We start from the raw sequence: 26,400 nt of genomic DNA on the forward strand, positions 1-26,400 counted from the left end.
AATCGCTTGCGCTGTTGTCAACCTGGGGACCTTTTGTAAGATCCAACGAGTAACGTTCGAACTTAATAAGGAAATCTTCTAATGGAAAATTGAGAGTTTTTAAATCGTGTCATAACATTAGTTATAACATGATGTAACAATGAGGATTGGTATAGCAAGACAATGCGGACGGTGTGCTCCAGTCTTCTATCATACACGAGTCCGTACCAGATTTTTAAAATTTCATATAAGGTGATCGATCGATCTCGTCGAGTCGTCGAGCCATGGCGCTTCAAGACGTGTTCGAGGATTTCAAGAAAAGCAAGGCTGTGCTGAAAAAAGTTCACCATGACACAGTAGAATACTTCGGTGAAATCGTTCGAAAGCTTTCCGATAAAGGCACTGCAGATATTGCAGAAGAACTTCGCTACAAAGCCTTAGCCGTGCAAGCTTCTCCAAACGAAGTTCAAGTAATGGTTCAAACAGCGGCAATGGCGGATGTTCATCTGGAGTTCGATAACGCCCTTGCTGAACTGCTTTACACAGCTAAGGAGAAGAAGAAAGTTACCGATTTGTTTGATCAGGAGCCGGCACTCATTTTTGTCGGGCAAACCAACTGCGGAAAAAGCTCCATAATCAACGAGCTCCTAGGTTGTAAAGCGCTTCCTACATCAGATCAACCGAGCACCGCGAGAATTGTTCGCGTTTGCCACGCCGAGGAGCCTTATTGTCGCCTGGTTGACATAGATGGTAAAACCTTAGAAGAGATAAAGATGAAAGGCAAGAATGGAAACATAATCCCTCGAAAGAAGATCGAGCTCAAATCAGAGGATCGTGGTGACCCTAGTAAAGTGGAGGCGATCGTGGAGACCGGTTTAAATATCGAGTTCTTGAAGTGTGGTGTAACCATCATTGACTCCCCTGGAAGAAATGAAAATAAAGCGCTGGACAACTTGGTAAGAAAGCAGCTGGAAAATCCCCAGGCGTTTGTTATTTACGTGGTAGATGGACATGATCTCTTTACTGAGCAGGTAAGGTTTTTGTTGTTAACACGATCGATTCCTCGATTGGTTACAATTAGTATTTCCGGGTTGTATTAAGATCAAAACTATACCAAGTGCCATGTTCTGTGAGTCACTTGGACTGTGTCCTTTAAATATTGAGTCATGAATCAGTAATTGGATTAGAGTAGTTTGTAAATACGAAGCTTATCAAGGCAAAAGTTTGCTCTTTTCGAAATTAAACAGTCGTGGTTTAAATTTACACGAAAACGCCGTGCAACGACAAGAACGTATACACCACAACATCAGCATAGCTTTTACTCTGGTTTGCTTGCTGTTGCATATTTTACGAAATAAATTCGGCATTCGGAATTGGCAACCCAAGGCAATCACTGTCACTGCGTGATTGCTGTGGGTTGCTAAATCCAATTGCTGCAATCTGATTGGCTACGCTATTCGCCTTATATAATGAGTAAAGAGAGTGCCTTACTAGTAATATTGTGGGATTGTAAACAAGGTAAATTAACTATTTGAGCTTGTTTTGTTATAAAGTTTTGAATAATTAGCAGATTTGTAATAAAACGATTAGATTATTCGCCCTCTATTTCTAAGCGTGAAAAAGATCTAATAGTTGATGGTGATTTTTCTCTACACAGTCTTATCATCAATTAATACCAATTGTTATTTGTCTCCTTGCCAGGATAGAGAGGTCCTCAATGAAATGACATCCACAGGGACCGATTCAACGATTTTTTTCGTTGTTAGCAAACTGGAACCAGAAGATCGTACCGAATCATCAGATGAGGACGATGAATCAAGCCGTCATGCAGCATCAGTGAAGACGCGGAAAACTGAGCGAGAGCAGGAAAGAGAATTACAGGAAAGAAAGAAGACACGGGTGTACGAGCGGCTTGTCAAAAACGGCCATTTTTCTTCTCAACTACCCATGAATCAAAACGAGCAATTCCATGGGTTGTCAGCTTGGCGCATTAAGAAGTACCACGCTATGAAGAAGAAAAATCCCAAAGCTTCTTTCGAGGAGTTTACGGATTACACGGAAGCCTTTGAAAGATTTCAAAACAGCTTGAAAAAGTTCGCTGAAGAATCTCTTCGTGCAAGGGTCGAGTGTGTGTGCAAAACCCTCGTGCGTGTTCTATCCAGATGCCTGGATTTCTTCATTCAGAAAGCCAACGTTTTGAAAAGGGGAAAGAAGCAAATATTGAAGACGTTGGAAAGACTTTTGCACGAGGAACAGCAAGTTCACGAGAACATAATCCGCGATCTGCAGGACGAAAAGCGGGCCATATATATACAAGAACTGCTCAGTGATGCCATAATTGGAGCTAGAGATGACATCCTAAAAGAGGCAGGAGATTTTGAATACGCTTTGACCGAATTTTCCATTCCGTCAAGTGGCCATGTAAAAGAGAAAGCAGCTGTGACTTGCTGTCAGGACCAGATTGAGCGGATGGTGGTCAACAAACTCCAGGGAGAGATCAATCAAACGTTAACAATGATTTTCCGCTCCAGAGATCTGTTCCTTGTTCACCTCAAAGACGACGTAGAGCAAATTCAAAGAGAAATTACCAGAGATAATGAAATTCCATCGGCAGCAATCGCTCTTGGCAAAAGCCTTCTTTCTTCTTACGAAGCTCAAATCACGTTTTCACAACACGACGGAACTTTTTCCCATTTCATAAAGAAATCAATCGGGTGGTTTTACAAGGCGATTTGTAATCCGATCGGCACACTTACCAAGGCCATCAGTGGAGAGGTTCCTGTTGGCTCGAAGAAATGGAAGACAAATGTTGCTTCAGATGTCCTCGCGAAAGTAGATCCATCTGACATGGCTCAGACAATCACCACCAGCTTGAAACAGCACTTTTGTGAATGCCATAAAGAGTTCACCGGTGAAATAGAAAAAGTCCAAGGACTGTTCGATCGCGGACAGACCATCAAGGATATGCAGAGGGAAACTGTTCTTGGCTTTGCTCCCAGTCTTGCACTTCTTGAGATGCTGGCATATGGTGTCATGGACAGGTTCAAGTTTGGTTTTCCAGCTAAAGGAGAGCGCATTGGGACCGGTGCACAGGGCGAGGTCTTCGCCTGTGATAACATTAAAACTCCAGAAGGAAGGCCCTGTGTTGTTAAGGTGGTAAGTGTCGCTTCAGAGGAGGTGCTCAAGGACTTGACCCTGGAACTTCATAATACCAGGTAATGTGCAAGATCAAGATGGTAATTAGTTATCGATACAGATTCGCCCGTATTTTGAGAAATCATTTCTGAAGGGCAAATGGGATTCCTTTTTTCCATGTTGACAGGGGTTTATCTGAACACTCGGATGATTAAGGAAATTCTTGAAAGCTATTCAAGCCCTCGTCTTTTCTTATTCCAACAATTTACTAAAATGAACTTCTTGGTTTAAGAGCTCTCCACCATCCGAACATTCTACCAGTTATGTGCACCGTAGTGGAGTCCAACCCAACTCGTGGCCTTTCTGTGCAACTTGTCTCGGAGCGAATGAGATGCGATCTTCATGATGGCTTAGCGGGTATACCCTCCCTGAGAAAGAGGCTTGAGATAGCTCTTGGCGTTGCCAAAGCCTTGCAGTATCTTCACGGAGAGGAGCTGATCCATCGCGATGTTAAAATGCAAAACGTCTTGGTGAGTACCGTCAGACTGCCTGTTAGCCTTGATTGTAAAATAAATGGAGCTGTGGTGGGTGTTTACTATGTAAGGCTTTGCTTATGAAGAGTTCCATAAGAGGAGCCGATTATTGAACCAAAAGGGGACTTAGAAATAATAGTATTCTGAATTTATACAGCATATAAGTGGTACAATACATTTTTGGACCAGCAAATTCGATTTTCTCCTTTTCTCTCCTTTCAGTTGGACGAGAAAAACAACGCCAAGTTAACAGATCTGGGTCTCTGTAAACCCGAGGGTCTCATCAATAACTCGTTGGTTGGTACTCCTCTCAATATGGCGCCCGAAATGATGAAACAACAGTACGACAAATCCATTGATGTGTACGCGTTCGGTATGTTGCTCTGGCGAGTGTGCGAAGGCCAGGGCAACCTACCAAAGAATATACACCGCCACTTTAACCCTCTGGTTATGCTCGTGATGAATGCATGTGACAACAAGACACCAGAGAGATTGGACGTGTTTCCAGAACAATGCTGGCAACTCATGGAAAGGTGCTGGAATCAGGATCCCGAAGCAAGGCCATCATTCGACATCGTGGTTGGGGACTTGGAAGCGTTCCTAGCGGAGATGCAGGATCAGTAGTAGCCGTATGGGGCATAATTGATTCTGCATCTATTAAAAAAAAACTTAATTCATCTTTTTTATTTGTACAAGAAACGAGACTAAGCACTGATAACGCGATCCGTGCCTCTGTATAAACGAAAGCAACTCTACCTTCCGCTCAGCTGACGCTGAGCCATATTGTACCGAAAAAACGGGAATCCCCCCCCCACCCCTCACCCCTGGCATACTTAGAAAACATATGCAACGTCACCAATATGCGCACTACGGATAAGGAACTTAGTTGCGCAATTGCCTTTGATTACACGACTTCTCCAGTAATGTTGTGCTAATCTTGTGACTAAATTTTGTATTGTTAGCCCTTAGTAAAGAGTTTGTAATAAATTACTTGTGTAGTGTATTGCGTTACCTAAGCGTTACTATAGTCACGCTATATCCTGTAAGACACGATCGGTACATGATTGTAAAAGTACATTCCTATGTAAAAGTAGTATTACTGATTCCTAGTATTGTATTGTGAATAAAGCTTGTTGATTCTTTAATAAAATTCAGTTGAGCAATAGCAATGAAAGGAGTAACTTGACTCAGCCTAGACGACACAACAACTTGTAAAGTTGGAACCTTCGAGCTGGAAGTGTGACGCCCTCTAACCGATTTAGTACCCTTCGGGCGACACATTACAGCTGAAGATCGATCACACGCCAGCTTCAAAAACACGGCACTTGTAATGTAGTTTCTCTACGTAGAGGCACAGACGGGAAAGTGGGGGCTTCTGCTGATAGTCTACCACAACTGAACCAGTTACCAATTTCCTCGAATGAGCGCTCGTTCGGCTAAATAGAGGGGGGGGGGCTTATTGAAAGGGGGTCCCTTACTGAGTGAGCGCAGAAACAGGAAAAAAATTAAAATCACTGAAAAAGCATATAAAGAACATTGCATGCATAAGGAGATAGAAATAACTGGAGGTGCTGTTGTTAAAGCTTAAAAAGTCATAAATAAAGTGGCATTAGAAGCAGGTTTTCCTTTTAACCCCACAGTAGAAAGTGAGGAATGAGCAACGCTAATTCGATGGGCGCACTTGCATAACATTGTGCCTTGGGTAAGAGCGCCTATTCAAGGTATACGGTATATCCAGCACACATTTTTTTGAGGTTCCACTTCTGTTTTGTTCTATGAATTAACTCCCATTGTCCTTGTAAAGGCGGTTCGTTGTTCCAGCTGAAAAGTCGGGAAACAGAGTATAGTATAGACGGTTAAGAATATATGAAAGTCATATATAGTATACAGCTTCCCTAAAGCCTACCAGGGGTAGTAGATCTAAAAGAGTTTTTCCTCTAACATAACCAAGCGTGCAGTTGTGGGGAAGGGAAGTTTGAGTTGGTTTGTTGAAGTATTCATTCAATTTTAAGTTAGCGAGCACTTAACCCTTTAACTCTCGTGATTGATAAAGAGAGAACTTCTCCTTACAATATCAGTACATTATCAAAAAGAAAAGTGATGAGAATAAAGCAGAATATAACTTGGTGGACTTTATACTGATCCAATACTAAATTCTCCTAGGTAATACCAAAAGATTCTATGGCAGACAGTGAGAAGAAATACTAATCAGATCTTGGGAGTGAAAAGGTTAAATAGTCGTGATACCAGAGCTTCACACAATGAAAAGCTCAAAGAGTTTGATTTATTAGATTTGAATGGCAAGTTCCAGAGACAGAATACTTAGGGAGTGCATCCTTTTGCAAATTATAATAGGTACACTTTTTAAACTAACTTCATTCATCAACCACGCTAGATCATTTGCTAGTTTATTCAAAACAATAATTACGATGGCATATTTTGTCAACTTGTAACCTGATGAGAGGGTGGCCTTTAAATTGTAATCATCATCATCATCAGGACACTTCATAACATTTCAGAGGCAACCAGTTGATTTAATAAACTTGCTTGTCTACAGCAAGGCCTCAATGAAAACATAAAAAAAAAAGAAATTAGGTGATGTGGTTGAGAAACAAAGAACAGATTTCTACCACAAACTACAAAGTGGTAACAGCATTGAACCTTGCATTACATACCCATGGTAAGTACTAAAACATGGAACCACCTAAAACCACCTAAAACCACCTACAACTTAAAGAACTTTACAAAATGAACTATCAAGGTACAAAAAATAATGAAGTAAAATAACAAAACTCGTAGTCAAGACTGACTTGACTTGGCTTTTTCTACCCTGGGTACCAGCAGACGTTTTGGCCCCCGTCTAGAAAAAGTATGAGTAAGAATGGTCATTAAAATATTTTAAGTGAACTGTGCGTACCTTCGGGATCTTCCTTTGGCACGAACGCCACCGTGCTGGCATTCATACAGCATGCAGTTGTACGAGTGGTGCCACTTATGCAATAGTGACTCACATTTTGCTCCAATTACATATCCGGTGCAGAGATTATAGATGGAGGAAAAGCCCTCCTTGGACCATTACGTAATCAAATGAAACGTGAGCCAAAACATCTACTTGTAAGTTCTTTAAGTCTTTCACTACTGAGGTAATAAAAAATATAATTGGCATGCGCTCGCATTTCATTTCGTGAGATGGTTGATTCTACATGGGACCTGGGAGAGTAAGATTACTTTTCGACGTTTTACGCGGTGACTTTACGAGTAGATTGGTGAAGATCTCCAGATGAAATGTCGGACAATAAAAGATCACCCTGTCAAAAAGAGGCTTGTGCTATCCAGAAGTGTTTGCAAGGCAATCTCGTATAATTACGAGGCGCGCAATTATTCCTAAGGCTAATCACACGTGAACCAGCAGTTCATGGCTAGGTAATTTAGAGAGGTCCAAGTCTTCTTATCGCCATTGTTCCAAGCTCATGAAATTACTTCGGCCACCAAAATTTTTCTTTTCTTTTTTTCACACAAGCATCAATGCCGACCATGAACATTTGTACTTGTGCTCAACTTTATACAGTGGAACTGAATTGAACTCAGGAGTGATATTTGATAGTGTATTCTGATCATCCAACTAAGGGTAGTCCTGAAAAAGAAAGGACTGTGTCAATAATAATAAGTGACTTTAGTGATGACTTCTCTCAAGGATGACGAAAATTCACTACTACTGACAACAGTCTTTCTCAGGGCTTCTCTGGACGATCAGAAGACATGATCATATCAATTCAGAAGATGTGAATTGATGGGCTGTATAGTTTGGATGTGGGGGGGAGGAGGGTTGGGTTGGAGGATGGAGATGTAAGAACCGACTTAAGGCAATTAAAATCCTTTCCCAAAATTAAACCATATCCAAAATACGATAGTAATCAGTTTGATAATAATTATTATTTCATATCTTCTGTATTTTCCACCAAGAATTTAATTATCAAGAGGGCAGGTACCAACATGTGATTAACAACATGAAGAAATGCTGCTAAAAGATTTCAGCCATAAACACTGAACTGTACTTAGGCTTCAGACAGGAACTTGAGCAGCAAAAGGTAATGAACAAAGAGAGGTAGCAAAGGACTTCACCTAAAGAGCAAGAGTGAGCAAGTGAGACACCTACATAGGCTGAAGTAAGTTGATCTCTGCACTGTCAGTCATTCAAAAAAATCAGCAGATAAGGGTTGACTTACAGAAGTTTTTGAAGTCTGTTTATGCACATTGCAGCTGACTTGAAGACAGTAACTTTATTGAATAATTTAAGCAGTTTGTGATATCATAATAAAATAAAATTTCTACATACACAGGTCATATTTTATGCTGTGTACTTAAAAATCCTTTACTGTTCCTTAACCCATTTCACCACATGTCAGTTCCCAAGGTCTCCACACTGTTCTCTATATGTTTTCCATTGTCCTGACAAGGAGAATTTGCTTAATAATCAATAGCTTCTTGGCCTTGTGATCATTTCCTTTATTCTCATGACCTTAATGTTTGATTTCGGGGTGATACTGGTAGAAGAAATTAGATGCTTATCACTCTCAGGGGTGAAATGGTTAACAGTTTTTATTGAAGTTGGACAAGACTTTATGAGAATTTATGAAAAAGTCATTAGTAATATTTTAAAAAATTATTTTTAAGTTACTTCAACCAAAATACTGTTTCAGTTAATTTATGCATTGTTAACACACAATGACTGAGGACATTAGTGATATACTAGTTTGATGTTCAAGCTGTAGTGATCTGTTCCATTGTTTGTTACGTTAGTGTCTCGCGCAGAGTTTTTCCTGTGTTCTGTTTGATTGTTTGTTACGCTAGTGTGCCACGCACTGTTTTCTCTGTGTTCTGTTTGACTGTTTGTTACGTTAGTGTCTCGCGCAGAGTTTTTCCTGTGCTCTGTTGGATTGTTTGTTACGTTTGTGTCTCGCACACTGTTTTCTCTGGGTTGTGTTGGCTTGTTTGTTAGGCTGGAGTCTCGTGCATTGTTTTCTCTGTTCTGCTTGACTGTTTCTCATGTTAGTGTATCGAGCACTGTTTTCTTTGAGTTCTGTTAGATTGTTTGGTACTTTGGTGCCTCGCTCATCGTTTTCTCTGTACTATGTTTGTTGTTTGCGTCGTTAATTCCTCGCGCACTGTTTTCTTTGAGTTCTGTTTAATCGTTTGTTACGTTAGTGCCTCGCGCACAGTTTTTTCCTGTATTCTGTTGACTGTTTATTACGTTGGTGTCTCGCGCATTGACTTTTCTGTGTTCTGTTTGACTGTTTGCTACGTTGGTGCCTCGCACACTATTTTCTTTGTGTTCTGTTTGATTTTTTGTTACTATTCCACAGAATATAATGCCTTAACTGTGGGAACGATTTTCGTAATGGAAACATAACTTCTAATAATACATAAACGAAATAAAGAGAGGCTGGTGACTTTTGGTTTTCGTCTGCATGATCAGTGACAGTTTAGAGTAAGTACCGAAGGTAGGTAAGGTTCTCTTACTAAAATGTCGGTTGTACTCTTAGCTCAATCTTAATGAAATTTGGCTTCGTTTGACTCCCCTACAAAGCTTAAGTATTACTTAGTTTAGGCTCTCATTCCGCAACCAGTTGCAAATATATTTCCTTTTGCATGTTAATAGAGTGGCCAGACTGCAGACTTTCGTAATTCTGAAAACATGAACCACTTCAAATCAACATTTCCAATTTTCTCACCCTCACGGGAAGCCATTTCTTCACAGTGACGGTAAGGCTGGATCTCATTCAGTATAAAGGTTTGCAAAGGGACTTGATACTGTACAGACGAGCACGACAAACCAGGCTTATTTCTAGAATTCACTTTGATTCCTGATTTATTCAGATTCTCTAAAAAACTAGACAATAATAATAACATGTCTCGTGACATCCAGACATGCAAGAGAAGATTGGAGTGGACTCGGAATTTTCTGGTACGGATTTCTTTTTTCATTGACCTTCCCCTTCATTATAAATTTTTCTTTGTACACAACTTTGCTATCATCAGCAACTTGTCTTTTTGTTTTTGTCTTTGCTCTTTCTTTTTGTTTTTGTTTTTTTTTTCCTGTTTTTCTTTTATATCAATTTTACCAGTCAGAGCAGGGGATTCACTAGCATAATTGAACTCAATTTTCATCTAATTCAACCAATACTGTCGGCCCTCGCCCAAGACGAGATGAAAAGAGCAAGAACTTTCAAGCTAACTGTAACTGTAATGGATCGTTGACGGGAAATACAGGATAGCCAAGAACTTCCCAGATTATTTTTGATAGGTCTGTCATTTTCGTTTTGAATCGCTTGCGCTGTTGTCAACCTGGGGACCTTTAGTAAGATCCAACGAGTAACGTTCAAACTTAATAAGGAAATCTTCTGATGGAAAATTGAGAGTTTTTAAATCATGTCATAACAATTGTTATAACATGATGTAACAATGAGGATTGGTATAGCAAGACACTGCGGACGGTGTGCTCCAGTCTTCTATCATACACGAGTCCGTACCAGATTTTTAAAATTTCATATAAGGTGATCGATCGATCTCGTCGAGTCGTCGAGCCATGGCGCTTCAAGACGTGTTCGAGGATTTCAAGAAAAGCAAGGCTGTGCTGAAAAAAGTTCACCATGACACAGTAGAATACTTCGGTGAAATCGTTCGAAAGCTTTCCGATAAAGGTACTGCAGATATTTCAGAAGAACTTCGCTACAAAGCCTCAGCCGTGCAAGCTTCTCCAGACGAAGTTCGAGTAATGGTTCAAACAGCGGCAATGGCGGATGTTCATCTGGAGTTCGATAACGCCCTTGCTGAGCTGCTTTACACAGCTAAGGAGAAGAAGAAAGTTACCGATTTGTTTGATCAGGAGCCGGCACTCATTTTTGTCGGGCAAACCAACTGCGGAAAAAGCTCCATAATCAACGAGCTCCTAGGTTGTAAAGCGCTTCCCACATCAGATCGACCGAGCACCGCGAGAATTGTTCGCGTTTGCCACGCCGAGGAGCCCTATTGTCGCCTGGTTGACATAGATGGTAAAACCTTAGAAGAGATAAAGATGAAAGGCAAGGATGGAAACATAATCCCTCGAAAGAAGATCGAGCTCAAATCAGAGGATCGTGGTGACCCTAGTAAAGTGGGGGCGATCGTGGAGACCGGTTTAAATATCGAGTTCTTGAAGTGTGGTGTAACCATCATTGACTCCCCTGGAAGAAATGAAACTAAAGCGCTGGACAACTTGGTAAAAAAGCAGCTGGAAAATCTCCAGGCGTTTGTTATTTACGTGGTGGATGGACATCATCTCTTTACTGAGCAGGTAAGGTTTTTGTTGTTAACACGATCGATTCCTCGATTGGTTACAATTAGTATTTCCGGGTTGTATTAAGATCGAAACTATACCAAGTGCCATGTTCTGTGAGTCACTTGGACTGTGTCCTTTAAATATTGAGTCATGAATCAGTAATTCGATTAGAGTAGTTTGTAAATACGAAGCTTATCAAGGCAAAGTTTGCTCTTTTCGAAATTAAACAGTCGTGGTTTAAATTTACACGAAAACGCCGTGCAACGACAAGAACGTATACACCACAACATCAGCATAGCTTTTACTCTGGTTTGCTTGCTGTTGCATTTATTACGAAATAAATTCGGCATTCGGAATTGGCAACCCAAGGCAATCACTGTCGTCCGCAGGTGCGGTCGACAGTGATTGCCGTGGGTTGCTAAATCCAATTGCTGCAATCTAATTGGCTACGCTATTCGCCTTATATAATGAGTAAAGAGAGTGCCTTACTAGTAATATTGTGGGATTGTAAACAAGGTAAAATAACTATTTGAGCTTGTTTTGTTATAAAGTTTTGAATAATTAGCAAATTTATAATAAAACGATTAGATTATTCGCCCTCTATTTCTGTGCGTGAAAAAGATCTAATAGTTGATGGTGATTTTTCTCTACACAGTCTTATCATCAATTAATACCAATTGTTATTTGTCTCCTTGCCAGGATAGAGAGGTCCTGAATGAAATGACATCCACAGGGACCGATTCAACGTTTTTTTTCGTTGTTAGCAAAGTGGAACCAGAAGATCGTACCGAATCATCAGATGAGGACGGTGAATCAAGCCGTCATGCAGCATCAGTGAAGACGCGGAAAACTGAGCGAGAGCAGGAAAGAGAATTACAGGAAAGAAAGAAGACACGGGTGTACGAGCGGCTTGTCAAAAACGGCCATTTTTCTTCTCAACAGCCCATGAATCAAAACGAGCAATTCCATGGGTTGTCAGCTTGGCGCATTAAGAAGTACCACGCTATGAAGAAGAAAAATCCCAAAGCTTCTTTCGAGGAGTTTACGGATTACACGGAAGCCTTTGAGAGATTTCAAAATAGCTTGAAAAAGTTCGCTGAAGAATCTCTTCGTGCAAGTGTCGAGTGTGCGTGCAAAACCCTCGTGCGTGTTCTATCCAGATGCCTGGATTTCTTCATTCAGAAAGCCAACCTCTTGAAAAGTGGAAAGAAGCAAATATTGAAGACGTTGGAAAGACTTTTGCGCGAGGAACAGCAAGTTCACGAGAACGTAATTCGCGATCTGCAGGACGAAAAGCGGGCGATATCTATACAAGAACTGCTCAGTGATGCCATAATTGGAGCTAGAGATGACATCCTAAAAGAGGCAGGAGATTTTGAATACGTTTTGACCGAATTTTCCATTCCGTCAAGTGGCCATGTAAAAGAGAAAGCAGCTGTGACTTGCTGTCAGGACCAGATTGAGCGGATGGTGGTCAACAAACTCCAGGGAGAGATCAATCAAACGTTAATAATGATTTTCCGCTCCAGAGATCTGTCCCTTGTTCACCTCAAAGACGACGTAGAGAAAATTCAAAGAGAAATTACCAGAGATAATGAACTTCCATCGGCAGCAATCGCTCTTGGCAAAAGCCTTGTTTCTTCTTACGAAGCTCAAATCACGTTTTCACAACGCCAAAGAGCTTTTTTTTGGAATCCGATCGACACACTTCCCAAGGCCATCAGGGGAGAGATTCCTGTTGGCTCGAAGAAATGGAAGACAAATGTTGCTTCAGATGTCCTCGCGAAAGTAGATCCATCTGACATGGCTAAGACAATCACCACCAGCTTGAAACAGCACTTTTGTAAATGCCATAAAGAGTTCACCGGTGAAATAGAAAAAGTCCAAGGACTGTTCGATCGCGGACAGACCATCAAGGATATGCAGAGGGAAACTGTTCTTGGCTTTGCTCCCAGTCTTGCACTTCTTGAGATGCTGGCATATGGTGTCATGGACAGGTTCAAGTTTGGTTTTCCAGCTAAAGGAGAACGCATTGGGACCGGTGCACAGGGCGAGGTCTTCGCCTGTGACAACATTAAAACTCCAGAAGGAAGGCCCTGTGTTGTTAAGGTGGTAAGTGTCGCTTCAGAGGAGGTGCTCAAGGACTTGACCCTGGAACTTCATAATACCAGGTAATGTGCAATATCAAGATGGTAAGGTAACGTAACGTTTTGAAATAGGTGCGAAACAACGCGCGGTCTCATTGGTCGATGGGTTCGTTTGGAGTTATCGATACAGATTCGCCCGTATTTTGAGAAATCATTTCTTAAGGGCAAATGGGATTCCTTTTTTCCATGTTGACAGGGGTTTATCTGAACACTCGGAGGATTAAGGAAATTCTTGAAAGCTATTCAAGCCCTCGTCTTTTCTTATTCCAACAATTTACTGAAATGAACTTCTTGGTTTAAGAGCTCTCCACCATCCGAACATTCTACCAGTTATGTGCACCGTAGTGGAGTCCAACCCAACTCGTGGCCTTTCTGTGCAACTTGTCTCGGAGCGAATGAGATGCGATCTTCATGATGGCTTAGCGGGTATACCCTCCCTGAGAAAGAGGCTTGAGATAGCTCTTGGCGTTGCCAAAGCCTTACAGTATCTTCACGGAGAGGAGCTGATCCATCGTGATGTTAAAATGCAAAACGTCTTGGTGAGTACCGTCAGACTGCCTGTTAGCCTTGATTGTAAAATAAATGGGGCTGTGGTGGGTGTTTACTATGTAAGGCTTTGCTTATGAAGAGTTCCATAAGAGGAGCCGATTATTGAACCAAAAGGGGACTTAGAAATAATAGTATTCTGAATTTATACAGCATATAAGTGGTACAATACATTTTTGGACCAGGAAATTCGATTATCTCCTTTTCTCTCCTTTCAGTTGGACGAGAAAAACAACGCCAAGTTAACAGGTATGGGTCTCTGTAAACCCGAGGGTCTCATCAATAACTCGTTGGTTGGTACTCCTCTCAATATGGCGCCCGAAATGATGAAACAACAGTACGACAAATCCATTGATGTGTACGCGTTCGGTATGTTGCTCTGGCGAGTGTGCGAAGGCCAGGGCAACCTACCAAAGAATATACACCTTAACCCTCTGATCATGCTCGTGATGAATGCATGTGACAACAAGACACCAGAGAGATTGGACGTGTTTCCAGAACAATGCTGGCAACTCATGGAAAGGTGCTGGAATCAGGATCCCGAAGCAAGGCCATCATTCGACATCGTGGTTAGGGACCTGGAAGCGTTCCTAGCGAAGATGCGGGATCAGTAGTAGCCATATGGGGCATAATTGATTCTGCATCTATTAAAAAAAAAAACTTAATTCATCTTTTTTATTTGTACAAGAAACGAGACTAAGCACTGATAACGCGATCCGTGCCTCGGTATAAACGAAAGCAACTCTACCTTCCGCTCAGCTGACGCTGAGCCATATTGTACCGAAAAAACGGGAATGCCCCCCCCCACCCCTCACCCCTGGCATACTTAGAAAACATGCATACGTCACCAATATGCGCACTACGAATAAGGAACTTAGTTGCGCAATTGCCTTTGATTACACGACTTCTCCAGTAATGTTGTGCTAATCTTGTGACTAAATTTTGTATTGTTAGCCCTTAGTAAAGAGTTTGTAATAAATTACTTGTGTAGTGTATTGCGTTACCTAAGCGTTACTATAGTCACGCTATATCCTGAAAGACACGATCGGTACATGATTGTAAAAGTACATTCCTATGTAAAAGTAGTATTACTGATTCCTAGTATTGTATTGTGAATAAAGCTTGTTGATTCTTTAATAAAATTCAGTTGAGCAATAGCAATGAAAGGAGTAACTTGACTGAGTCTAGACGACACAACAACTTGTAAAGTTGGAACCTTCGATGTGGGGGGGAGGAGGGTTGGGTTAGGTGTGGGTTGGAGGATGGAGATGTAAGAACCGACTTAAGGCAATTAAAATCCTTTCCCAAAATTAAACCATATCCAAAATATGATAGTAATCAGTTTGATAATAATTATTATTTCATATCTTCTGTATTTTCTGTTTTGTTCTGTTTGATTTTTTGTTACTATTCCAAAGAATATAATGCCTTAACTGTGGGAACGATTTTCGTAATGGAAACATAACTTCTAATAATACATAAACGAAATAAAGAGAGGCTGGTGACTTTTGGTTTTCGTCTGCATGATCAGTGACAGTTTAGAGTAAGTACCGAAGGTAGGTAAGGTTCTCTTACTAAAATGTCGGTTGTACTCTTAGCTCAATCTTAATGAAGTTTGGCTTCGTTTAACTCCCCTACAAAGCTTAAGTATTACTTAGTTTAGGCTCTCATTCCGCAACCAGTTGCAAATATATTTCCTCTTGCATGTTAATAGAGTGGCCAGACTGCAGACTTTCGTAATTCTGAAAACATGAACCACTTCAAATCAACATTTCCAATTTTCTCACCCTCACGGGAAGCCATTTCTTCACAGTGACGATCAGGCTGGATCTCATTCAGTATAAAGGTTTGCAAAGGGACTTGATACTGTACAGACGAGCACGACAAACCACGCTTATTTCTAGAATTCACTATGATTCCTGGTTCATTCAGATTCTCGCAAAAACTAGACAATAATAACATGTCTCGTGACATCCAGACATGCAAGGGAAGATTGGAGTGGACTCGGAATTTCCTGGTACGGATTTCGTTTTTCATTGAGCTTCCCCTTCATTATAAATGTTTCTTTGTACACAACTTTGCTATCATCAGCAACTTGTCTTTTTGTTTTTGTCTTTGCTCTTTCTTTTTGTTTTTGTTTGTTTTTGTTTGTTTTTCCTGTTTTTCTTTTATATCAATTTTACCAGTCAGAGCAGGGGATTCACTAGCAGAATTGAACTCAATTTTCATCTAATTCAACCAATACTGTCGGCCCTCGCAGCCGCCCAAGACGAGATGAAAAGAGCAAGAACTTTCAAGCTAACTGTAACTGTAATAGATCGTTGACGGGAAATACTGGATAGCCAACTTCCCAGATTATTTTTGATAGGTCTGTCATTTTCGTTTTGAATCGCTTGCGCTGTTGTCAACCTGGGGACCTTTAGTAAGATCCAACGAGTAACGTTCGAACTTAATAAGGAAATCTTCTGATGGAAAATTGAGAGTTTTTAAATCATGTCATAACATTAGTTATAACATGATGTAACAATGAGGATTGGTATAGCAAGACACTGCGGACGGTGTGCTCCAGTCTTCTATCATACACGAGTCCGTACCAGATTTTTAATATTTCATCTAAAGTGATCGATCAATCTCGTCGAGTCGTCGAGCCATGGCGCTTCAAGACGTGTTCGAGGATTTCAAGAAAAGCAAGGCTGTGCTGAAAAAAGTTCACGATGACACAGTAGAATACTTCGGTGAAATCGTTCGAAAGCTTTCCGATAAAGGTGCTGCAGATATTGCAGAAGAACTTCGCTACAAAGCCTCAGCCGTGCAAGCTTCTCCAGACGAAGTTCGAGTAATGGTTCAAACAGCGGCAATGGCGGATGTTCATCTGGAGTTCGATAACGCCCTTGCTGAGCTGCTTTACACAGCCAAGGAGAAGAAGAAAGTTACCGATTTGTTTGATCAGGAGCCGGCACTCATTTTTGTCGGGCAAACCAACTGCGGAAAAAGCTCCATAATCAACGAGCTCCTAGGTTGTAAAGCGCTTCCTACATCAGATCAACCGAGCACCGCGAGAATTGTTCGCGTTTGCCACGCCGAGGAGCCTTATTGTCGCCTGGTTGACATAGACGGTAAAACCTTGGAAGAGATAAAGATGAAAGGCAAGGATGGAAACATAATCCCTCGAAAGAAGATCGAGCTCAAATCAGAGGATCGTGGTGACCCTAGTAAGGTGGGGGCGATCGTGGAGACCGGTTTAAATATCGAGTTCTTGAAGTGTGGTGTAACCATCATTGACTCCCCTGGAAGAAATGAAAATAAAGCGCTGGACAACTTGGTAAGAAAGCAGCTGGAAAATCCCCAGGCGTTTGTTATTTACGTGGTGGATGGACATGATCTCTTTACTGAGCAGGTAAGGTTTTTGTTGTTAACACGATCGATTCCTCGATTGGTATTTCCGGGTTGTATTAAGATCGAAACTATACCAAGTGCCATGTTCTGTGAGTCACTTGGACTGTGTCCTTTAAATATTGAGTCATGAATCAGTAATTGGATTAGAGTAGTTTGTAAATACGAAGCTTATCAAGGCAAAAGTTTGCTCTTTTCGAAATTAAACAGTCGTGGTTTAAATTTACACGAAAACGCCGTGCAACGACAAGAACGTATACACCACAACATCAGCATAGCTTTTACTCTGGTTTGCTTGCTGTTGCATTTATTACGAAATAAATTCGGCATTCGGAATTGGCAACCCAAGGCAATCACTGTCGTCCGCAGGTGCGGTCGACAGTGATTGCCGTGGGTTGCTAAATCCAATTGCTGCAATCTGATTGGCTACGCTATTCGCCTGATATAATGAGTAAAGTGAGTGGCTTACTAGTAACATTGTGGGATTGTAAACAAGGTAAATTAACTATTTGAGCTTGTTTTGTTATAAAGTTTTGAATAATTAGCAGATTTATAATAAAACGATTAGATTATTCGCTCTCTATTTCTATGCGTGAAAAAGATCTAATAGTTGATAGTGATTTTTCTTTACACAGTCTTATATATCGTCAATTAATACCAATTGTTATTTGTCTCCTTGCCAGGATAGAGAGGTCCTGAATGAAATGACACCCGCAGGGACCGATTCATCGATTTTTTTCGTTGTTAGCAAACTGGAACCAGAAGATCGTACCGAATCGTCAGATGAGGACGACGAATCAGACGAGGACGATGAATCAAGCCGTCATGCAGCATCAGCGAAGGCACGGAAAATGCGAGAGAAGGAAAGAGAAGTACAGGAAAGAAAGAAGACAAGGGTGTACGAGCGGCTTGTCAAAAACGGCCATTTTTCTTCTCAACAGCCCATGAATCAAAACGAGCAATTCCATGGGTTGTCAGCTTGGCGCATTAAGAAGTACCACGCTATGAAGAAGAAAAATCCCAAAGCTTCTTTAGAGGAGTTTACGGATTACACGGAAGCCTTTGAGAGATTTCAAATTAGCTTGAAAAAGTTCGCTGAAGAATCTCTTCGTGCAAGGATCGAGTGTGGGTGCAAAACCCTCGTGCGTGTTCTATCCAGATGCCTGGATTTCTTCATTCAGAAAGCCAACGTCTTGAAAAGTGGAAAGAAGCAAATATTGAAGACGTTGGAAACACTTTTGCGCCAGGAACAGCAAGTTCACGAGAACGTAATCCGCGATCTGCAGGACGAAAAGCTGGCGATATCTATACAAGAACTGCTCAGTGATGCCATAATTGGAGCTAGAGATGACATCCTAAAAGAGGCAGGAGATTTTGAATACGTTTTGACCGAATTTTCCATTCCGTCAAGTGGCCATGTAAAAGAGAAAGCAGCTGTGACTTGCTGTCGGGACCAGATTGCGCGGATGGTGGTCAACAAACTCCAGGGAGAGATCAATCAAACGTTAACAATGATTTTCCGCTCCAGAGATCTGTTCCTTGTTCACCTCAAAGACGACGTAGAACAAATTCAAAGAGAAATTACCAGAGATAATGAAATTCCATCGGCAGCAATCGCTCTTGGCAAAAGCCTTGTTTCTTCTTATGAAGCTCAAATCACGTTTTCACAACGCCAAAGAGCTTTTTCCCGTTTCCTAAAGAAATCAATCGGGTGGTGTTTCAAGCTGATGAGGAATCCGATCGACACATTTCCCGAGGCCATCAGGAGAAAGGTTCCTGTTGGTTCGAAGAAATGGAAGACAAATGTTGCTTCAGATGTCCTCGCGAAAGTAGATCCATCTGACATGGCTCAGACAATCACCACCAGCTTGAAACAGCACTTTTGTAAATGTCATAAAGAGTTCACCGGTGAAATAGAAAAAGTCCAAGGACTGTTCGATCGCGGACAGACCATCAAGGATATGCAAAGGGAAATTGTTCTTGGCTCTGCTCCCAGTCTTGCATTTCTTGAGATGCTGGCATATGGTGTCATGGACAGGTTCAAGTTTGGATTTCCAGCTAAAGGAGAGCGCATTGGGACTGGGGCACAGGGCGAGGTCTTCGCCTGTGACAACATTAAAACTCCAGAAGGAAGGCCCTGTGTTGTTAAGGTGGTAAGTGTCGCTTCAGAGGAGGTGCTCAAGGACTTGACCCTGGAACTTCATAATACCAGGTAATGTGCAATATCAAGATGGTAAAGTAACGTAACGTTTTGAAATAGGTGCGAAACAACGCGCGGTCTCATTGGTCGATGGGTTCGTTTGGAGTTATCGATACAGATTCGCCCGTATTTTGAGAAATCATTTCTGAAGGGCAAATGGGATTCCTTTTTTCCATGTTCACAGGGGTTTATCTGAACACTCGTAGGATTAAGGAAATTCTTGAAAGCTATTCAAGCCCTCGTCTTTTCTTATTCCAACAATTTACTAAAATGAACTTCTTGGTTTAAGAGCTCTCCACCATCCGAACATTCTACCAGTTATGTGCACCGTAGTGGAGTCCAACCCAACTCGTGGCCTTTCTGTGCAACTTGTCTCGGAGCGAATGAGATGCGATCTTCATGATGGCTTAGCGGGTATACCCTCCCTGAGAAAGAGGCTTGAGATAGCTCTTGGCGTTGCCAAAGCCTTGCAGTATCTTCACGGAGAGGAGCTGATCCATCGCGATGTTAAAATGCAAAACGTCTTGGTGAGTACCGTCAGACTGCCTGTTAGCCTTGATTGTAAAATAAATGGGGCTGTGGTGGGTGTTTACTATGTAAGGCTTTCCTTATGAAGAGTTCCATAAGAGGAGCCGATTATTGAACCAAAAGGGGACTTAGAAATAATAGTATTCTGAATTTATACAGCATATAAGTGGTACAATACATTTTTGGACCAGCAAATTCGATTTTATCCTTTTCTCTCCTTTCAGTTGGACGAGAAAAACAACGCCAAGTTAACAGATCTGGGTCTCTGTAAACCCGAGGGTCTCATCAATAACTCGTTGGTTGGTACTCCTCTCAATATGGCGCCCGAAATGATGAAACAACAGTACGACAAATCCATTGATGTGTACGCGTTCGGCATGTTGCTCTGGCGAGTGTGCGAAGGCCAGGGCAACCTACCAAAGAATATACACCGCCACTTTAACCCTCTGGTTGTGCTCGTGATGAATGCATGTGACAACAAGACACCAGAGAGATTGGACGTGTTTCCAGAACAATGCTGGCAACTCATGGAAAGGTGCTGGAATCAGGATCCCGAAGCAAGGCCATCATTCGACATCGTGGTTAGGGACTTGGAAGCGTTCGTAGCGGAGATGCGGGATCAGTAGTAGCCGTATGGGGCATAATTGATTCTGCATCTATTAAAAAAAAAACTTAATTCATCTTTTTTATTTGTACAAGAAACGAGACTAAGCACTGATAACGCGAACCGTGCCTCGGTATAAACGAAAGCAACTCTACCATCTGCTCAGCTGACGCTGAGCCATATTGTACCGAAAAAACGGGAATCCCCCCCCCACCCCTCACCCCTGGCATACTTAGAAAACATGCATACGTCACCAATATGCGCACTACGAATAAGGAACTTAGTTCGTGCCTTTGATTACACGACTTCTCCAGTAATGTTGTGCTAATCTTGTGACTAAATTTTGTATTAGCCCTTAGTAAAGAGTTTGTAATAAATTACTTGTGTAGTGTATTGCGTTACCTAAGCGTTACTATAGTCACGCTATATCCTGTAAGACACGATCGGTACATGATTGTAAAAGTACATTCCTATGTAAAAGTAGTATTACTGATTCCTAGTATTGTATTGTGAATAAAGCTTGTTGATTCTTTAATAAAATTCAGTTGAGCAATAGCAATGAAAGGAGTAACTTGACTCAGTCTAGACGACACAACAACTTGTAAAGTTGGAACCTTCGAGCTGGAAGTGTGATGCCCTCTAACCGATTTAGTACCCTTCGGGCGACACATTACAGCTGACGATCGATCACACGCCTGCTTCAAAAACACGGCACTTGTACTGTAGTTTCTCTAAGTAGAGGCACAGACGGGAAAGTGGGGGCTTCTCCTGATAGTCTACCACAACTGAACCAGTTACCAATTTCATCGAATGAGCGCTCGCCCGGCTAAATAGAGGGGGGGCTTATTGAAAGGGGGTCCCTTACTGAGTGAGCGCAGAAACAGGAAAAAAACTAAAATCACTGAAAAAGCATATAAAGAACATTGCATGCATAAGGAGATAGAAATAACTGGAGGTGCTGTTGTTAAAGCTTAAAAAGTCATAAATAAAGTGGCATTAGAAGCAGGTTTTCCTTGTAACCCCACAGTAGAAAGTGAGGAATGAGCAACTCTAATTCGAAGGGGTACTTGCATAACATTGTGCCTTGGGTAAGAGCGCCTATTCAAGGTATACGGTATATCCAGCACACATTTTTTTGAGGTTCCACTTCTGTTTTGTTCTATGAATTAACTCCCATTGTCCTTTTAAAGGCGGTTTGTTATTCCAGTTGAAAAGTCGGGAAACAGAGTATAGTATACAGCTTCCCTAAAGCCCACCAGGGGTAGTAGATCCAAAAGAATAAAAAAAAAACAATAATTATGATGGCATATTTTGTCAACTTTGTAACCTGATGAGAGGGTGGCCTTTAAATTGCAATCATCATCATCATCAGAACACTTCATAACATTTCAGAGGCTACCAGTTGATTTCATAAACTTGCTTGTCTACAGCAAGGCCTCAATGAAAACATAAAAAAAAAAGAAATTAGGTGATGTGGTTGAGAAACAAAGAACAGATTTCTATCACAAACTACAAAGTGGTAACAGCATTTAACTTTGCATTACATGCCCATGGTAAGTACTAAAACATGTTACAACCTAAAGCCACCTAAAAACCACCTACAACTTAAAGAACTTTACGAAATGAACTATTAAGTTACAAAAAATAATGAAGTAAAATAACAAACTTGTGGTCAATCTATCCAGAACTGTTTGCAAGGCAATCTCGTATAATTACGAGGTGCGAAATTATTCTTAAGGCTAATCACACATGGACCAGCAGTTCATGGCTAGGTAATTTAAAGAGGTCCAAGTCTTCTTATTGCTATTGTTCCAAGCTCATGAAATTACTTCGGCCACCAAAATTTGTCTTTTCTTTTTTTCACACAAGCATCAATGCCAACCATGAATATTTGTATATGTACTCATCTTTATACAGTACAACTGATTTGAACCCAGGAGTGACATTTGATATTCTGATCGTCCAAATAATAGTAGTCCTGAACAAGGAAGGACTTTGTCAGTAATAGTACGTGACTTTGGTGATGAATTCTGTTAAGGATGACGAAAATTCACTACTAGTGACAATAGTCCTTCTCAGGGCTTCTCTGAATGATCAGAAGACACGATCAAATCAACTTAGAAAATGTGAACTGATGGGGCAGTACAGATTGGATGTGGGGGGGAGGGGGAATGGGTTAGGTGTGAGTTGGAGGATGGAGATGTTAGAACCAACTTGAAGCAATTCAAATCCTTTATCAAAATTAAACCCTGCCTAAAATATGATAGGAATCACTTTGATAATAATTATTATTTCATATCTTCTGTATTTTCCACCAAGAATTTAATTATCAAGAGGACAGGTGCCAACATGTGATTAACAACATGAAGAAATGTTGTCAAAAGATTTCAGCCATAAACACTGAACTGTGCTTGGGCTTCAAACAGAACTTGAGCAGCAAAAAGTAATGAACAGAGAGAGGTAGTGAAGGACTTCACCCAGAGAGCAAGAGTAAACAAGTGAGGCACCTACATAGGCTGAAATAAGTTGATCTCTGCACTGTCAGCCAGCAAGAAAATCAGCAGATAAGAGTTGACTTACAGAAGTTTTTGAAGTCTGTTTATGCACATTGCAGCTGACTTGAAGACAGTAACTTTATTGAATAATTTAAGCAGTTTGTGATATCATAATAAAACAAAATTTCTACATACACAGGTCATATTTTATGCTGTGTACTTAAAAATCCTTTACTGTTCCTTAACCCATTTCACCAAATGTCAGTTCCCAAGGTCTCCACACTGTTCTCTATATGTTTTCCATTGTCCTGACAAGGAGAATTTGCTTAATAATCAATAGCTTCTTGACCTTGCGATTATTTCCTTTATTCTCATGACCTTAATGTTTGATTTAGGGGTGATACTGGTAGAAGACATTAGATGCTTATCACTCTCAAGGGTGAAAGGTTAACAGTTTTTACCTGAAGTTGAACAAGACTTTTTGAGAATTTATGAAAAAGTCATTAGTAATATTTTAAAAAATTATTTTTAAGTTACTTCAACCAAAATACTGTTTCAGTTAATTTATGCACTGTTCATGCACAATGACTAAGGACAGTGATATACTAGTTTGACGTTCAAGCTGTAGAGAATAATTTCGTGTTTAACACAAGCTTTTGTTTTGAGTACCACTAATTATAAAGTCAAGCCAAGGAGAAAACCACCAGCAAAGCCTGTTGCTGCAGCTGTATTCCGTTTTACATATCTGTAGCCCTGAAAAGAAAAATAGTTTGAATAATGAGAACCATTTGTTTAAGAATTTAAGCACTTATCTGACTGATATTGTATTGATATTGTAAGGAGAAATTCTGGCTTCGTCACTCATGGGAGTTAAAGGGTAAAGGCTCATCCGATATTTTTATCACCTCTCTTAACCTTCCCTTTGAATACTGATGCATTCATAAGACTATCACAAAATTTTTAAACAGTTTTGCCGTCATATTATTAGGTAGAGTTCACCAAAGGGCTATAGAGAATTGATCTAATTGTCAAATGCAGAAAAAAAATTGAAAACACCAACCACAAAAAATTAAGTTCGAAATAAATAAAATTTCAACTTTAGGATTTTTTTCATACCCTGTTTGCGAGAGCAATAACTCCCTTTTCAATTTCTTCCTCATTTTGTTTCATCTTTTTTACTTCCTTTTTAACCTTTGTAGTAATCTTATCTACATCCTTTTCCATTCTCTTCCAGTTAATGTTGATGTAACCAGCTCTGTGAGCAACCTACAAAGGTAAAAGGAAAGAGTTAATTTTTATCATAGCTGAACTGCTGGTTAATATTGTGTGATTACACTGAACCCTTTAACTCCTATGAGTGACCAAGAGAGAATTTCTCCTTACAAAATCAATACAATATCAACCAGAAAAGTGATGGGAATAAAGAAAAATATCAATTTGGGGATAATTAGTAGATCCAATACTAAATTCTCTGAACTAACAAATGTAAGAATTGTATGGTTGACAGCAAGGAGAATTACAAATTTGATCTGGGAGTTAAAGAGTTAAGATAATAAATTGATTGTGAAGTTTGATCATTCCAGCAGAGTTGCTATAAAAAGGAGTTTTGACTGAGTTTTGACAACCAAAATAGAAATTATTTCCAGAGTCAAGTGATGAGTTGTTAGGGATGTTTTATAAATCTGGTTCCTGAAAACTGACTGGTCAGTTCTTCTGAGGTTTTATTAAGCAATAGACCTCAGATTCTGTTTACTGGTGTAATGGCTTATACAGGATGTTTGAGAACACGAGAAAAGTCTGTAAATCACAATCTGTGGGTGAGTAGTTAAAAAATCTTTTTTAGTGTTTTACCAAGATCCAAATTGAGTTGATATGCTGGTAGACTGATATAAAGTGCAGTCCATTGCTTTTATAAAATAACTGTGGGTTTACCAGTGCAATCAATGATAGGTCTTGGACCAAGCAGCCTGCTTGTAGTGTTTAAGTTATAATACAATTGGCTGTACAATTCTTAAAGTTTAAGTCAGTCATGATAGATCACTTTTGATTCTTTGATATTGTGTCACTGTTGTGTCCAAGCGGTTTCTAGGGAAGTTCAGGGAAGTGTGTTAAAGGTTAGTAAACCAGCTTTCCAAATTCTGTCAATGAAAGTAGTTTGCAAACCTGTATTAGAAGTATTCCTCCTCCAATGGCAGACAGTGTTAGTTTACCAACTCTTTTACACACATACCCAGCAAACCTGCAATGACAGGAACGAAATCACTCTTTGAGCCAATGACCAGCTCTTAAACGTAACAATTCGAAAGCTTCTATTCACATATTAGAGTCTTCCTTAATCAGGAGCTTAACAAAGAACACAAATAAAGGAAATTACAAAGCACAATAATGAAATGTTCTCTCTTGTTACTGTACTCAAACCCTTCTTTCTACAATGCTGATTAAGCTTATTACTACATCAGCAGTTTTCCAATACAGGGAATGGAGGTGCTATCTTAATTCGACATAATGAGTAAATGTGCCTTTTTTTCTGAGAAATCATTTTAGAATGAGGCCATTAAGTCAGTCACGCTCAGTATTCTTTACATGAAACAATTTGTCCATCAGAATCTAAAGAATCACATGAAACGCAATCAAGTATCGACGTCCAGCTGCAATCTACATACCAGCCCGAAATTCCCCCGATACTAATTTGTTGAACAACTGGTCGCCCTGCTAAGTCCATAGTGATCAGTTGTTCTACTAAATTTCTCGATCCCGGAGTCTCGATCACTTCATAAACTTCACTTTCATCCTCCTCGTGATCACCTGAAAAGCAAGAAATAGCAAGTACAAATGTTATTTCTGATGATATTGTTATGTGTTGCTACAAATTTTAATTTAACCGAAGGAAGGTGTGAAGTTTGATCAGTCCCAAGTAGAATCCGAATTGTGTGAGAAAGAAATCTGATATCTTTCAAGATTTTCTTGACTTTTTCACTCGTTTGCAACTAAAAAAAAAGAGAGTCTCAGATTGTCTATCCAACACAAGAGTCACGCAAAGACATGCATACAGAGATGGTTAATTTGTTTACATCCAAACGCCGAGATGTTTCGCTGTTCGAACGTTCTGATAATAGTAACGTTAAGACTAACGGATGACTAAACAGATCACTGAAAATTAAGCCTTTTTAACCATAAAGATGAGGAACATACTTTGCGACATTTTCTGCGACGAAATACTGATGAAATATTACCTAAATGTTAGGGCCAAAGTTCATCAAAGAAGGAACGACTCTATTAGGTGCTGAAATGTACTCATTGAAAAGGGCCTTTTATCCTTCGGTTTTTCCCTGGTTGTTTAAAAATAATTAGAACGGTACTCAACGACTAGAAAAATAATGTTTTCCCGATTAACTTTGTCAAAATAATCAACAATTCATCTTAACGCAGATTTTATCAGTTTCGTTTGACAAAACCAAAGTGCCCTACGAAGAAAACAAAGAATGTCCCTATTTGACTTCGGTTTACATGACGTAAAAGCGA

General features: G+C 40.3%; 4 protein-coding genes across 4 annotated transcripts; 3 read left to right on the forward strand and 1 right to left on the reverse strand.

The window, feature by feature from the left end:
• The first annotated feature begins 246 nt into the window (after positions 1–246).
• On the forward strand, positions 247–4,812 carry LOC136281640 (dual serine/threonine and tyrosine protein kinase-like). The gene is made up of 4 exons (XM_066168302.1): positions 247–1,010; positions 1,681–3,194; positions 3,407–3,644; positions 3,870–4,812. The coding sequence occupies exons 1-4, from the start codon at positions 264–266 to the stop codon at positions 4,269–4,271; spliced, it is 2,901 nt and encodes a 966-aa protein (XP_066024399.1). The 5' UTR covers positions 247–263; the 3' UTR covers positions 4,272–4,812.
• Positions 4,813–10,215: 5,403 nt separating this feature from the next.
• LOC131792269 (dual serine/threonine and tyrosine protein kinase-like) lies at positions 10,216–14,805 on the forward strand. The gene is made up of 4 exons (XM_059109647.2): positions 10,216–10,980; positions 11,665–13,136; positions 13,414–13,651; positions 13,877–14,805. Exons 1-4 carry the CDS (start codon positions 10,234–10,236, stop codon positions 14,270–14,272), a joined length of 2,853 nt encoding a protein of 950 aa, XP_058965630.2. The 5' UTR covers positions 10,216–10,233; the 3' UTR covers positions 14,273–14,805.
• Positions 14,806–16,270: 1,465 nt separating this feature from the next.
• LOC136281639 (dual serine/threonine and tyrosine protein kinase-like) lies at positions 16,271–20,938 on the forward strand. Its single transcript, XM_066168301.1, has 4 exons — positions 16,271–17,055; positions 17,735–19,263; positions 19,541–19,778; positions 20,004–20,938. Exons 1-4 carry the CDS (start codon positions 16,309–16,311, stop codon positions 20,403–20,405), a joined length of 2,916 nt encoding a protein of 971 aa, XP_066024398.1. The 5' UTR covers positions 16,271–16,308; the 3' UTR covers positions 20,406–20,938.
• A 2,060-nt stretch (positions 20,939–22,998) lies between these two features.
• LOC131792219 (FUN14 domain-containing protein 1B) lies at positions 22,999–26,224 on the reverse strand. Its single transcript, XM_059109598.2, has 5 exons — positions 26,071–26,224; positions 25,542–25,683; positions 25,042–25,117; positions 23,995–24,144; positions 22,999–23,631 (listed from the first exon to the last, which is right to left on the reverse strand). The coding sequence occupies exons 1-5, from the start codon at positions 26,078–26,080 to the stop codon at positions 23,554–23,556; spliced, it is 456 nt and encodes a 151-aa protein (XP_058965581.1). The 5' UTR covers positions 26,081–26,224; the 3' UTR covers positions 22,999–23,553.
• Positions 26,225–26,400: the final 176 nt, after the last annotated feature.

This window comes from Pocillopora verrucosa, chromosome 6 (assembly GCF_036669915.1).
Source record: "Pocillopora verrucosa isolate sample1 chromosome 6, ASM3666991v2, whole genome shotgun sequence".
NCBI classification, from domain to species: Eukaryota; Metazoa; Cnidaria; class Anthozoa; order Scleractinia; family Pocilloporidae; genus Pocillopora; species Pocillopora verrucosa.

What these genes read in the sequence shown, in the direction of transcription:
- LOC136281639 (XM_066168301.1), top strand. Translation starts at nt 16,309, where the DNA reads ATGGCGCTTCAAGACGTGTTCGAGGATTTCAAGAAAAGCAAGGCTGTG. An exon ending in ATGATCTCTTTACTGAGCAG is followed by an intron (nt 17,056 to 17,734) that starts GTAAGGTTTTTG and finishes TCTCCTTGCCAG; the next exon opens with GATAGAGAGGTCCTGAATGA. An exon ending in TTAAAATGCAAAACGTCTTG is followed by an intron (nt 19,779 to 20,003) that starts GTGAGTACCGTC and finishes CTCTCCTTTCAG; the next exon opens with TTGGACGAGAAAAACAACGC.
- LOC136281640 (XM_066168302.1), top strand. Translation starts at nt 264, where the DNA reads ATGGCGCTTCAAGACGTGTTCGAGGATTTCAAGAAAAGCAAGGCTGTG. An exon ending in ATGATCTCTTTACTGAGCAG is followed by an intron (nt 1,011 to 1,680) that starts GTAAGGTTTTTG and finishes TCTCCTTGCCAG; the next exon opens with GATAGAGAGGTCCTCAATGA. An exon ending in TTAAAATGCAAAACGTCTTG is followed by an intron (nt 3,645 to 3,869) that starts GTGAGTACCGTC and finishes CTCTCCTTTCAG; the next exon opens with TTGGACGAGAAAAACAACGC.
- LOC131792269 (XM_059109647.2), top strand. Translation starts at nt 10,234, where the DNA reads ATGGCGCTTCAAGACGTGTTCGAGGATTTCAAGAAAAGCAAGGCTGTG. An exon ending in ATCATCTCTTTACTGAGCAG is followed by an intron (nt 10,981 to 11,664) that starts GTAAGGTTTTTG and finishes TCTCCTTGCCAG; the next exon opens with GATAGAGAGGTCCTGAATGA. An exon ending in CTGGAACTTCATAATACCAG is followed by an intron (nt 13,137 to 13,413) that starts GTAATGTGCAAT and finishes TCTTGGTTTAAG; the next exon opens with AGCTCTCCACCATCCGAACA.
- LOC131792219 (XM_059109598.2), bottom strand. An exon ending in ATCGGGGGAATTTCGGGCTG is followed by an intron (nt 25,118 to 25,541) that starts GTATGTAGATTG and finishes CTGTCATTGCAG; the next exon opens with GTTTGCTGGGTATGTGTGTA. An exon ending in GAGGAATACTTCTAATACAG is followed by an intron (nt 24,145 to 25,041) that starts GTTTGCAAACTA and finishes TTACCTTTGTAG; the next exon opens with GTTGCTCACAGAGCTGGTTA.